This window comes from Petaurus breviceps, unplaced genomic scaffold, assembly GCF_028583685.1.
Source record: "Petaurus breviceps papuanus isolate PSGF00001 unplaced genomic scaffold, PetGlider_PUasm1.0 118, whole genome shotgun sequence".
Classification (NCBI taxonomy): Eukaryota; Metazoa; Chordata; class Mammalia; order Diprotodontia; family Petauridae; genus Petaurus; species Petaurus breviceps.
Window position 1 is genome coordinate 24934050 of NW_027185616.1, and position 14777 is coordinate 24948826.

Consider the following 14777-nt stretch of genomic DNA (forward strand, 5'->3'; position numbering starts at 1 on the left):
AAGGATTCATGATTTGGGCGGGGGGGGGCGGATCTGCTGGAAATCTGGTAAGTAGACAGGTAGAAACTTGACACAGACTATCATTTCATACCATATACCAAGATAAGCCCAAAATGGGTACATGACTTCGACATAAAAGGTGAAGTCATAAGCAAATTCAAGGAGTGGATGGGATAGAGGGAATAAAATAAATTATCTGTAAAATCTATAAATAACAGAAGAATTTATGAGCAAACAAGACCTAGGTAAAATGGACAATTTTTATTACATTAAATTAAAAAGGATTTTTGCACAAACAAAACTGATGAGGCTAAAATTAGAAGAAAAGCAGGACATTGGGGAAAAATCTTTGCAGCAAGTTTCTCTGATAAACATTTCATTTCTCAGATATAAAGGGTACCCAACCAAATATATAAGAATAAGCATCATTCTCCAATTTATAAACAAAGAATATTAGCAGGCAGTTTTCAGAGGAAGAAATCAAAATCGTAATTTTAAATGCTATAAATCATTCATAATTAAATAAATGCAAATTAAAACAGCTCTGAGGTACCAATTCATACTCATCAGATTGGATAAGATGACAGAAAAGGAAAATTACAAATGCTGGAGAGCAGGGTGTCTAGGTGGTGCAGTGAATAGAGCACGGGCCCCGGAGTAAGGAGAACCTGAGTTCGAATTTGGCCTCAGACACAACACAAAACTAGCCGTGTGACTTGGGCAAGTCACTTAACCCCAATTGCCCTACCTTTCCTTCTTCAAAAAGCAATAAACAAACAAACAAAAAAAAAACAAATGCTGGAGAGGATGTAGAAAAATTAGTATAAAAATGCACTGTTGGTGTGGGTCTGTGAACTAGTCCAACCATTCTGGAAAGCAATTTGGAACTATGCCCAGAAAGCTATTAAACTGTGGATACCTTTTGACCCAGCAATACTTCAAAGAGATAAAAGGAAAAGGAATAAGGACCTGTATGTACAAAAAAATATTTATACTAGCTCTTTTTGTGGTGGTAAAGAATTGGAAACTGAGGGAATATCCTTAAGTTGAGGAATGGACAAATAAGTACTGGCATATGAATGTGATGGAATACTATTGCTCTGTAAAAAATGATGAAGGAACAGTTTCAGAAAAACCTACAAAGACTTTTATGAACTAATGCAAAGTGTTATCTGTCATCCAAGAGAACAGCGTACACGGTAACAGAAATATTATAAAGATAATCAACTGTGAAAGATTTAGTAACCCTGCTCAACGTATTGATGCAGCACAGTTCCAAAGAACTCCTGATGAAAAATACTGTCTCCCTCCAGGTAGAAAACTGATGAGCTCAAAATGCAGATAGAAGCACATTTTTTTCTCATTCTTTTCTTCTCCTTTTTTTAATGTGGTTAATGTAGAAGTTTATTTTACATTACTTCATATGTGTAGCAAGTTTTGTGTTTCTTGCCTTTTCTGTGAGTTGGGGAGGGAGAGAATCTGGAAGTGTAAATAAAATAAAACTGAATGAAAAAAAAAACATCATCTTTTCCCCCCCCCCCAAAAAAAATGTCCATACTCATTTTCTCCTTGTACTTTTATATGAAGATAGAGAATCCATCTTTTGCTTAGGATCATCTCATTTTGGTCAGGACAAATTGAGCATATCTTAATATTGACCACAGCAAAATTTGTAAAACACTTTATTTCTCAGACAAACATTTTAAAAAATACATATTTTGACAGATACAGTATGGAGATTGGAGTGAGAACTTGCCTCTGAGTCAGGAAAACCTGAGTTCAAGTTTTTCACCTGACATAATGGCTCTGTGACCCTGGGGCAAGTCACTTAAACTCTCAGTGCTTTAGGCAAGTTTCAAAAATCATAAGTTTGATGAAAAAGTTGCTGACCTACATTGGTAGAGGGAACTCTCACCCAGGAGGTGAAGCGGCTGGGAGCTCTGGACCTGGACTCGGGAAGTATGAGTTTAGATCTGGCCTCAGACACTTATGAGCAGTGTGACCTTGGGCAAGTCAGTTAATATCTGTTTTCCATAGTTTCCTCAACTGCAAAATCGGGGGTAACAATAGCACTTAGCTCCCAGGGTTGTTGTGAGGAACAAATACAATAATATGTTGTGTTTTTTTTTTAGCACTTAGCACAGTGGCTCTTACATAGTAGGTCCCATATAAATGCTTATCCTCCCATGCCCCAGGAATTCCTTGTATCAGTGAAATAGTAAGCCAAATCCTTATCCCCATTAAAAAAAACTGCTTTGGGATCTCAGGATCCAAATCCTTTGAGTTTGTTCATAACAACTGGTTTTAAATGTCTCCCTATGGAGGAACTGTATACAACTAAACAATTAGATCATTGCAAGAATAACTGTTTATCAGTTTTTTCAGGCAGACTATTTTATCTTTTCTAGACCCTTGTGCCTGGATACACATAGAGGGTAAAAAGTTCAGTTTATAGAGACATAAACTTATTGGGAGGGAGAGAATAATGTTCTGGACAGGGACCGTTTTACATAGAGACCCAGATACCTTTATATTCTCCCTACATGTTAGGAAGAAAATCAACAACATACAAATCTTTAGAGCAGATAATGGTAAACAGCTTATATCTGGACTGGGTGGATTTGAAGTGACCCTGGACATTTTCGGGTTTCCACTTCTTGCTTTAGGGACCACCATATCAGATCCTGTTTTCAGAAGTGAGGAAATTATTCACTGTGAACAAATCATTAAGCCATGTAAGGTAAATTAATTTTGCCAGACACCTCTTCCAGGAAGATCAATAAGTTTTAATTGCTCTAATAAGAGTTCATTTAGTCTATGTAAGTGAATAGTTTGCTCCCAGAATATAGTTCAGCTAAAGGTCAGTTCCTTAGAAATTCCACTGGGTCTAATGCATCAGTTCTGGCCAAATCCAGTTCAATTCTAAACTCCACTGATAAGGAAATCTGAGTCAACATTATACCCATTGTCAGACTCTGGAATAAAGGTTATGCCAGAAATGTCCCAGAGTTCCACTTGTCAGACGTGGTTGTCTAAGGAGTAGTGAACTGTACCAGTTTGGAAATGGAAATAGAAGTCAAAGCTCCTGTACCAATCTGTAGTGGGATCAGGTCTTTGAGTAGACCCTGTATTTCCATCCCAAATATGATGCGGGAACCCAGTCTTTTAAAAAAAAAAATGCAGAAACTTTGAGTGCTTTCTTATATTTATTTTCCTAGCACTTAGAACAGGGATGGCACACACTAAGTTATTAGTAAATGTTTTTTCATTCATTCATTTATCTTTTCATTTGCTTGATCTTGCGCCATTATTTATTTATTTATTCAATGAACTTATATTAAATACCTACTCTGTGCAAGTCAGGGGGTTCAAATATTAAATGAAAAAGATACCTTCTTCTATTAACATGGACACCTGCCAACTGGCCTCCTCTGTTGTTGACCACAGCATGGTCAAATGGCCCTTCTTAACTGGAGGGTGTTGATTCCATGTAGTAATTTTTTTCAGCCATCTTGGGATTTATGAAATGTATAAATGCCTCAATCATTTTCCCACAACCATGTTCATTTGAAAGGGAGCAGGATACAATTATTTCTAATTAATTTTACCTTAAAATAAATGTTTTGTGGGGCTTTTTCAAAATAACTTCAAGAGAATTTTTGACTTAGAAAATCATCGACCTCTTAAAGAATGAGTTCTGAACTTTGCCAAAGGAGAAAGAAACCAAGCTGAACTCTCAGGTAAGTCTGAAAAAGCAGGATAGAGACACATCCAGAGACACATTTCTGTATCGGCCATAGAAGTGGAAAAGAATGATTGTCAAACCCTACAATCATGTAATTTTAGATGATTTTGTTGCCAACCTTGAACAACTCCACGATTTTACAGGTGAGAAAAGTGAAGCTTGGCCAAGTTAAAGGCCTTGCTCAAAGTCATATAGCTGGTTAATAGTTAAGCTGGACCTGGAATCTTGGTTTCTGGCATTTCAGGACTTCCTCTATAAGATGCTACTTTTCATAACATAATTATAATGTACTATGGTAGATTTCTAAGTATTATTTCTCTCCATCAGGCCAATTTGATCATTAAAGACATTATTTCAATGTCTATTGTTGCTGTGGTCACAAAATCTCATAGTCATAGGACCTCAAGACTATGTTATATTCATCTAGGGGTTTTTTTGGGGGGTGGGGGTGGGATAGGGTCATTACTGACTAGAAAATTGATCTCATCTCAGCTGACATTTTGGAAGATTTTGTACTTTTGAAAGCAAAGGAAACTTACATTGAGAATTTTGTGCTGTTCTCTTTTATTTTACATGAGATCAATCAGAATGTCAAGTACTATGCTAAGCAGACAAAGGTTGCCAGTTCCATTCCTAAACTAGAAGAAATAACAACTCTGGCCCATGACCACAGATGGCATAGACTGCCCAATGGGGAATCAAGCAAATATGCACCATGGTCCCAAGGAATTACACGAGAATATTCAGATGTTCCTTGGTGTGGTGTAGTAGAGTCAGGAAGTCTGGGGTTCAAATCCTACCCCTGTAATTTGCTAGCTCTGTGACAGTGTACAAGTTAGTCAACTTTTATGACTTTAATTTCCTCATCTGTAAAATGGAACCAACAATATCTGAAATACTTACCCCTCAGGATTGTGATGAAGTTCTAATGAGATAATGTAAATCATTGCTGATATTTACATAGGTGTCCCAAAAGTTCTAGTGCAATTTTAAGCTATCATAGCAAGTCTAAACACTACCGATAAAATACAAAAGTAAGACAGTCTCTGATTTCAAAGAGAGCATTCTACTGGAAGAATATAAAATGTTTGCAGAAAAGTAAATGAGAAATATATACATATTTTGTGTAGACGTATGTACACATATCACATGTACCCAGAGGCATATATAAACATGCATATCTTGCATTTATATATTATACATGACAAATACATTTCATCTGTATATAATGTATATGCATACATACACAGGAGTATGTATGTATGTACGTACATATATATCTTTATGTATGTATTTGGAGAGAAATTTGGAGAGAAGAGCCTAACAAAAAAGTAGGAGAATCAGAAAAGACCTTTTAAAGGAGGTGATATTTGAGGAGTTCTAAGAGTTTTCATGAAAGAAGGTAGAGAATTCTAGGAATGGAAGTGTGAGATACAACATTCTGTACAGTGAAGAGGAAACAGACCAATTTAATTAGAACCCAGTGTGCATGAAGGGTAGTAATGCATTATTTCCCTGAAGAGATATGCTGGAATAAGATTAAGAAAGACTTTAAATGCAAAACATTTTGCATGACAAAATTTACATGATAACTTTATTATATATTCAAAAGGAATAGCAACTTGTACATAATAGATTTGCAGATTCATGTGAAATCATCATACTAAGTTATGGAAATTCTCATTTTATTACATAAATTAAAATAAAATAAAATTTTAAAATGCTAAATAAATGATTTTTTTTTTTGCTAAAATAGGGCACCAATAGAATGTCTTTAGTGGCAAAATGGTATAGTTAGATCTATCTTTTAGGAATATCAATTTTAAAACTGTTCAGAAGAAGGATTGGAAAAAGGAGAGGTTGTATGCAGAGAGACCAATTAGGAGAGTGTTTCAATAATCAAGGTGAGAGGTGCCAGATGCTTGAACTAGGGAGACTATGGTATGAGTGAAGACAAAGAAAACGGATGCAAAATGTACAGGCAGGATTGATAAGTCTTGGCAGTTGGTAGAATGAAAGGGATGGGGAAGAGGGAAAAGCTGAGTATGAATCTGTGATTACAAAAGGGGTAGCTGGAAGAATAGTGGTGTCCTCAACAAAAAGGAGGAGGGGCAAGTTTAGTGGAAAAGATGCTAGGTTCTGTTTGGGACATGCTGAGTATGAGATATTTGTGGATCATCAAGGTGGAAATGTCCAGCAGGGATTTGGAGATGCTGTACGGGAGCTCAAGAGATGGATGAGGAGCAGTTATGTAGATCTGGTGTTCATCTGCCCGTAGCGGTTTATATGAATCCATGGGAGCTGATGAGAGGGGGCACAAGGGGGAGACAAAAAGGGACAGAGAGACAGAGTTAGACCGAGAAAGAGCGAAGGGAAGGGAGGAGAGAGAGAACAGGGTGAGCTAAGAAGAGGGAGAGGGACATAGAACATAAGCCTGCAGAGGAGAATGAGAAGGACAAATCAGACGAGTCAGAGGAGAACCAAAATACAACAGTGTCTAATGTCATGCTGCCTCTTTATTGGAAAATGCTTTCCAAATTCTAAAGGTGTCAGTTATTATTATAAAACATGACTAATGTTTGTGGGGGAGGGGAACAGCACAAAGCTCATGTTCCAGTAATGCTAAATTCCTAGTGTCTTTTTCATAGACAAAGAATAGTGCCTTCATTTTTGCTTTTAGACCAAAGCTGTCACACGCCAACCTTTTTATATCTTGCCATTGCTTATATTCGAGGAAATGTACAAAACACTGATGCACTTTGCATTTTCTATTACCACCTTTACTAGCAAGTTGATGGTGCTGTCTACTGAAAATTTACATCATGTCCTTGGGTTATTAATACAAAAACTCTTTGCATTCCTCTAATTTGGCATCTTACCATTTCCCTTGTGATTTAAAACATTGTTAGTTATCCTTTGGTTTAGTTCTGTTACACAATAAAAAATTCTTTTGTTTGGGAGTTGAGTAGATGAGTATAATTATGCCTACTTGTTTGTTTTTATTTTTTAACATGAGATTAAGGCCTAGAAAAATCTAGCAAGCAGCATAAGTGATTGGAAATTTAGAGTGTCAAGGAGTGTGTGCTTTACGAACAATTCTCAGCTATTTTTACAAATAGAAATAATAGAATAGAATAGAAGCTCCTTGAATGTAGGAACTACTTTACTTTTATCTCTGTATCTTTGGCACCTGGCGCGGTGCATGGCTTTTATTAGGCACTTGATAAATGCTTGTCAAAGCATTTATTAGCATAACAAACCATTCGTTTATTATCAAATAAAAGAATGGTTAGTTATGCCAGTTTTCGTAAAGTATAGATCTGATTATGTCACTCTGCTTCTCAATAAACTCCACTGGCTCCCTTTTACTCCTGGTCTCAAATACATACAGCGTTTGGTTCTTACAGCCCTTAACAGCCTTGCTCCTTCCAGTCTTGTTGCATCTTCTCTCCGTACTGTGGTCCGGCCATACTGACTTATTTGCTATTTCTCACACAATTTCCTTTCTCTGTACCTTTGCATTGGCTTCCCCATATATCTCAAATGCTATTCTTCTCAGTCTCTAAAATTCCCTGATTTCCTTTTATGGTCTATCTTCTGCAAGAGGGCTTCCCTTATAAGTTTATCGTGTATCTAACATGCAAATACAAGTGTGTACAATATACATGTAATATATGCATGCAGATACATATATGCAGTTACATGCATGTGTATATACATATATGCATGTGTTATTTATATTAGCATGTAAATTCCTTGATATCAAAGAATATTTTTGCTTTCCATTGTTTGTGAAGTGCATAGCACGGTGAATGGCCTGAAGTAAGTGCTTAAAATGCTTATTGAGTTGTTATTTTCCAAGCTAAGAATATTTCCCCCTAAACCTACTCTTTCTGACCTCATTAATTCTATAGGTAGCACAACTATACACTTTCTCTCATAACCTTAGACCTAATTTTTTTTTTAATGAGAGGCAATGTAGTACAATGGAAAGAGCCCTGCATTTGGAGTCAGAAAGAGAATTGGATTCAGATCTCAGCTCTGATATTTACTTGGTATGTGACTGTGGTAAAGTCACTTAAAATTCCTCAGCCTCAGTTTCCTCATCTATAAAATGGAAATAATAGCAATGTAACATATGCATAAATTGCAAGGAAGAAATGAAATAATGTATCTAAAGCTTTTTGAAAATATTAAAGGTAGTAGTCATCATTTCAATTATTATTGTTATTTCCATTTTCATCTTATTCAAAGGGGTTCAGCTAGGAATGCTTTTAGACAGAAGTACTATCCAACTACTCTTTTGTGTTTGAGGTTCTATAGATTATTGTACAGGTGAACAAAATGATTTTATTATCATTAAATACATTTTGGGATTTAAGATCATTTTGTGTAATAAGCTTATTGAACAGTTCTTTGGGACAGCTTCAGTAGGAGATGGTTTAGTCTATCACATATACTGCCCTTTCCTGCCTCCATGCTTTGTTGAGACTATTCTCTAAACCTGGAGTGCCCTCCCCCCGTCTTTTTTCCCCTCATCGAACCTCTCCCCAGCCTTCTAATAATCAATCAGAATTCCAAAGGATCAGTGTTGAAGAATGCTACCCACCTCCTGAGGTAATAAATTCAAGATTCAAGATGAGACATGGCCAATGTGGAAATTTGTTTTGCTTGACTATGAATACTTGTTAGATAAGGGTTTTTCTTTTCTTTTTTTTTTCTTTTCCCAGCAGGCATGGCATTGGATAGAGAAAAAATAAATGCTTGCTAGTAGAAAAAAAATGAGCTAACATGCCAACTGAAATGTTATTTCCTCTTGGATGTTTTCCCCAATCCTAGTCATTTATTGCCCTTCACATAGTACTTGATTTAATAATTTTCTTTTTTGTTTGTTTGTTTTTCTTTTTGGAGGGGAAAGGCAGGGTGATTGGAGTTAAGTGACTAGCCCAAGTACACACGGCTATAAGTGTTAATTGTCTGAGAACAGATTTGAACTCAGGTCCTCCTGACTCCAGGGCCAGTGCTCTATTCACTGTGCCACCTATCTGCCCTTGATTTAATAATTTTCTAATGAGTTTATATGATAGTGGATGTTATAACTGTATATTACATATGCCTTTGTATCTCCCCCACAAGAATGTAAATTCTTTGAAAGCAAGAAATGTGTCTTACCAAATCTTTGTATTTCCCTGTGCCTAGCATGATGCTCTGCACTTATAGTTGTGCTAGATCATATCCTATTCAAGTCATTTCATTTTGTTACTGTTGAATGTAATTGGCAATTAATTGTCTTGTCCATGCTTGTGTGACAGCAGTCACACGCTCTGTTTGAAATCACTGTGATCCTATTCTCATAAGAGGATATTTGTGTCTCCTTTTAGCCTTCTTACACCGAGTTTGATATCAGCGGCAATGTACTAGCACTGATCTTCAATCAAGGCATGATCTGGTAGGCAAAGTGTATGATGGCTTAGGATTGGAAGGAGAATATAAAAGGGCATGTGTCCTCATGTAATATCATGGCCTTGTATCAAAGGATACTATATTCTGGGAAACAATCTGACAGTTCTCTGCAGTGATTATAAAATGTCTGTGGTTGATTCACCCTTGAAACCTTAACCCTCAAAGGCCATGTAGCATTTGTTGTGTACAGTCATCTTTCTCCAGATGCTTCCTAGAGGATGAATGATGAGCCTGTCCATAGTCTGTTTGGCAGGACTTTTCTGAAGTAATTTTCAGCATTTATGAAGCTAAGAACCATATGAGGAATTTTACCTGATCTCAATACTGCCACACATATTAAGTATTTTAAAATGTTTAAGTATTATTTCACAATCTGACTTTATTACAAGTAATATTTTTTGTCCTGATCTTGGATTTCATAAGTCAAGGGAACTCTCTGTGTGGAAACTTCTTTCTACAAAACAGATTGGCAATTCCTTTGTAACAGTCTTAGTTGCCTTGAGCAAGATAAAGTCAGTTGCCCCTAGTAAAGAGATGAAGTGACTTTCCCATCATTGTGTATATATACATAACCAATATGTATTTGAAGCAAGGTTTGAACTCACATCTTCATGACTCAAAAACCATTTATACTATTTACTATATCACACTGCTTCTCATGCAATTGTTACAAGTATTTAAATAACAATGCTTTTCATAATAATAATAGCTAACATATATATATATATATAGCACTTACTATGTGCCAGGTGTTGTGCTAAACATTTTACAATTATGTCATTTGATCCTCATAACAATCCCGGAAGGGAGGTGCTATTCCCATTTCACATATAAGGAAACCAAGGCAATCAAAAGTTAAGTTATTTGCCCAGGGTCATCTAGCTAGTAAGTCACTGAGGCTGGATTAGAATGCAAGTCTTCCTGACTCAAGACCCTGTGCTCTATCTGCCTAGTTGTCCCAAGTCCCCAATTGCTACACAAGTTCCTAGTTGATCTAAAGATGTTGAGCTCTGGACTTAGATTCAGGAGACAAAGGTTCTAGTCCTACTTTTGCAAGATACTAGTTGCGCTTTGGATTCCTCATTTATTAAATGAAGGGCTTAAACTGGAAGATATCTAATTTCTCTCTTGATTCCAACAGTTGATGATACCATTTTAGTTGTATCTTGGGGCATGCATTTTGTCAGAGGTCCAGTGAAATGCTGGATGTTTAGTTTTCAAACACTTTTACATGGAGACATCCATATCAGAATGGGTTCAAATGGTTACACACTATGTTGATATACTTTGTCAAATGAAAAGAGAGGTCCCAGATGGAGAGTTGGAAGGGAGTTTGGAAGCCACCTTATCCAACTTCTTCATTTTATAGTCAGAGAAGCTGAAGTCCGAAGACTTTAAATGGAGTGTCCAAGGTTATACAAAAGTGTGAGAATCTCGGTTCATTGACCTAAAGACTACATTCTCTTCATAAACATTTAGCAAATTGGCAATGAAGTCCTGTAATGGAAATGAATTTTTATGTAGAAACTTTTCATTTAAAAAATTGAATCAAATAATGTACTTCATTTGGTTCATTCTAGAGTAGTCATTTTTAACTAACAGTACAAATGGTTGTGGTTGATCCATTTTATATTGTTATCATACTATTCATGTCCGACAAAATATCGATCCACTAAGTGGTTATTCAGACTTTATGGGATGTACTGATAATCAACTGTACACACTTTTGGAAGAACCTTAATCTATTACTTAAATATTTAAATCACTTATGGTCTGAACAATTGAATCACTGTGTATTGTCAGATTGGTTTCTTCTTTAAAACTTTAAAATCATCTTGCTACAGTAATATGAGGAGAAAAGAATATGCCAGCAAGTACACTGTGCTCTTACCTTGCACCAACATGATGTAGCCTTAAGAGAAGGATGATACGGAGGCCTTTGTTAATTTTCTCCGTTTATATTTTAAAGGAAAAATGCAATTTTTTATACTTGAGCTTTCTAAATGGTTAGGAATATCAGTTTATTCAACTTGAAATGGTATCAAAAGAAGTGGCATACAAATTCCACATCATGATTGCTTCTCTGATAGAAAGAGGAAACCAAGAATCTACTTGGGATTGTTTCAGGAGTGACTAACTGCCAAAGATAGGAGAGGGAATCACCACTAAGCATTCTGATTATCTCAAACCTTTGCTAGTCAGGTAATTAGAAAAAAAAACCACTGCCCAGTAATACAATGTTTTTTTTTAATTACCAGCTCTCTTGGGGCGGCCAGGTAGCTCAGCGAGTAAGAGCACCGGCTCCCATGTTGAGATGACCTGGGGATCGAATCTGGGCTCAGACACTTAGCACCCAGCCAGAAACACCTGGCCGTGTAACCTTGAGCAAGTTACTTAACCCCAGTTGCTTAGGGGTGGCCAGGTGGCTAAGTGGGTAAGAGCACCGGCTCCAGTGTTGGGATGACCTGGGGATCGAATCCGGGCTCAGACACTTAGCACCCACCCAGAAACACCTGGCTGTGTAACCCTGAGCAAGTTACTTAACCCCAATTGCTTTTAAAAAAATTAATAAATAAATTACCAGCTCTCGTAGAAAGTCCAACTCAGTCCATAAGGCCAACAGGGCCATTTGTACAGTCATATGCTACATGTCTACAGGCTACATTCTGAGTTAAGACAGCAGATTGGCCTAGACTAGAAATAAGCTTTTGTTGCCTACAAAGCTGTCAAAGTAGCTGCCTGTCTTGATTGGTGGCATGTTCTGTCTCTGGACTAATTAACCCAAAGCTCTTTACCATGAAACCACAGCCAGATCTCCTTCCCAAAGTCATGCACTATCCCCCCAATTCTCTCATAAATGTGCCTGACATTCTTGGATGACTTACAGGTGGGGAGTCTTCTAAAGAAAGATGGACGATGAACGTGAGTAGTGCTTTGAAAAGCAGCTGTACTGCCTCTTAGAGAGTGTGGATGCATTTATGTCCCAGAGACCCAAAAGCAAAATGGTTTGCTCCTTTTAGACTTAGCCAAATCCTTTGCTCAAATCCTTTTTACCTAACTCCCAAGAAGTCAGTAGGGGGTTGAGTATATGAACACAGGAAAGCTAACCTTTCTAGCACACATTCAGATAGTCCCACACAGTAGTGCTGATGATTTCTGAGGTAGAAAGGGCAGAGAACAGGCTTTGGCAGTGTTCCAAAGGAAGAGACAAAAGACTCTAGGGATTTTGTTTTCAGTTCAATTTGCGAAGGGAAAGATTTAGTTACTGATGCCAGAGGTGATGAGTTGGTTGAATACTTAATGCTATTGAAATAGCATTTATGAGAACAGTCCATTATTAAGTTGTGATGATAGAGATGAAATGATTAGCAAGGCTTTATGCTTTACATTTGCAATTAGAAAGGACTTTCCAGTTTGATTGGTTATTTCATTAAAGTTATACATCCCTATTAAGATGGTTAGCACTAAAGTATAGAGCTTTGAGAGATAGAAGACTTAGATTCTACAAATGACTTCATCATTGACTCTGTGACCATCATTCATTCATTTAACCTTTTGTACATTAGCTTCCCAGCTATTGAGTGGCAATAATTTACCTGCCTCTCCCTACCTCACAGAAATGATGAAAATAAATAGACAAAATGATCCATACTTTGAGTTTTTTGGAAGAAAGGTGTTATATGAATTCAAGGTATTACATTTATTATTTTAGTAGATAAATGAGGATACCAAAGTAAGTAGTTAAGTCTTTGATTCACTTGTGTTGGGAGTAGTCCACTAAGCTCTGATTCCTTAATTGCTGATTAATGATTAATAAATCCTGGATTTTTATTTCTCACCTTTTCTCCCTCACCAGTTTCTCTCTCTATTCCTTCCTCCTTTCCTCTCTTCCTCTCTTTTCTCCCTTTTTCCCTTACTTCCTCTCCTCCTTCCTTCCCTCTTTCTCTCCCCTCTCCTCTTTTTTCCTTTTATCTTCCTCTCCCTCTATTCTCTCTCTTTCTTCCTTCTTCCTTCCCTTCTTCTGTCTCATCTTCTCTTTTCTCCTTCCAACATTTCTTTTATCCCCCAGCTTAAAGTTATGAATAAATTAGAAACACTATCCATTATATTACTTTATAGGTTTTGATAACTTAGATAATTCTCTTCTGCTTCCTAAACCCAGTCCTTCAGTTTACACTTTACTTGTGAGAGTATTCACTTCATTACTTCATGTCATTAACAAAGCTTACTGTTTTTGTCAATTTTTTTAAAAAGTAACTCCCCCTTGTTCTAGTTATATTCAGACCCTTTAAAAGGTAAATTGGGGGGGGGGGATCAATCTGATCAGTTATTTGTCATAATATCAATAAATAAACCCAACTATTGCCATTAAAAACAAACTGGGTGAGTTGGTATTATTTAGATATAAGCTCAGTCAAAACATAATTCCTATTCCTATTTTAGGTGATGATCCAAATAATGGTTTAAAGTGCTTTATGAAGTTGGGGTAGGTTAAACTTATAAAGAATAAAGTATTATGTAAAAAATGTGAGCTACCTTTATTATTAGCAGCAGTAGCATTATTGTTATTATGTCTGGGGGTTTTTTAAAGGTCATTTCTTCCTATTTTGCTAAACCTATTAGCTATGTCACCAGGTGAAACAGATCTGCTGTAACTTGCTCCTGTTATGAAAAAATTGTTCAAATATAAACTTTTTAAGTCTAGATATAAAAATTATTGAGGTTTTCAGTAGAGGAGAAAGGAGAAGTAAATAAACTTTCTCTTAGTACTAAATGATCTCAAAGGTCCCTTCTACCTCTAACATTCTGTGACCTATGAGGGAAAAGTTAAGATCTATTGTAGAGTCATAGAGAAAGAAAGAAGCACTAATAATTGTACGGAATCTTGATGAATTATTTTTATTATCAAATCCTTTCCTGACAGCATATGCAAAGATATTTGGGGGGCAACATTTACTAAAATCATAGAATAACATAGACCATATTTGGGTGGAGCCATTATAATATGTAGAGAAAAGATAGACAAGGCCAACTGTTAAATTTGTTTAAAATAAGGTTGGAAAGGAGAAGACAATGTTCTCCTTTCCCAAGAGGAGGGTGACACAAGACGGGGTCCTGTGGCTTTAAGGTGGGAATCAGGCTCCAAAAATGAGCCGCATTCTCCTGCTTGTTTGTTTCTAGGATGGGATCGTTTTACGCCCCTTGCCTTCCAGCCATCAACATACTCCGTCTGCATACGTCCATGTACTTTCAGTGCTGGGCTGTGATGTGTTGCAATGTTCCTGAAGCCAGAGTCTTCAAAGCCTCCAAATCGAATAATTTTTACTTGGCTATGCTTCTGCTCATCCTCTTCTTGTCCACAATGCCAGTCCTATATATGATTGTCTCCTTCCCACCGTCTTTTGACTGTGGCCCATTCAGGTACCTTACTGTTGCAACTCTTATGTTTTACTTGTTGTAAAATGAGATCACTGTACATTTGCAAGTTGTAATGCTATTTCTCCCTCCTATAGAGGCAAAGTTAGATAGATAGATAGATAGATAGATAGATAGATAGATAGATAGATAG

At 36.7% G+C, this 14777-nt stretch overlaps 1 protein-coding gene across 1 annotated transcript in view; it reads left to right on the plus strand.

Annotated features, from left to right (window-relative positions):
- The window catches only part of TMC1 (transmembrane channel like 1), a 151415-nt gene that overhangs the window by 117996 nt on the left and 18642 nt on the right, over window positions 1-14777 (plus strand). The window contains exons 15-16 of the mRNA XM_069087161.1: window positions 9127-9194; window positions 14390-14629. Of these exons, the coding sequence (XP_068943262.1) occupies window positions 9127-9194; window positions 14390-14629 (308 nt within the window). The remainder of the gene's footprint in view (window positions 1-9126; window positions 9195-14389; window positions 14630-14777) is intronic.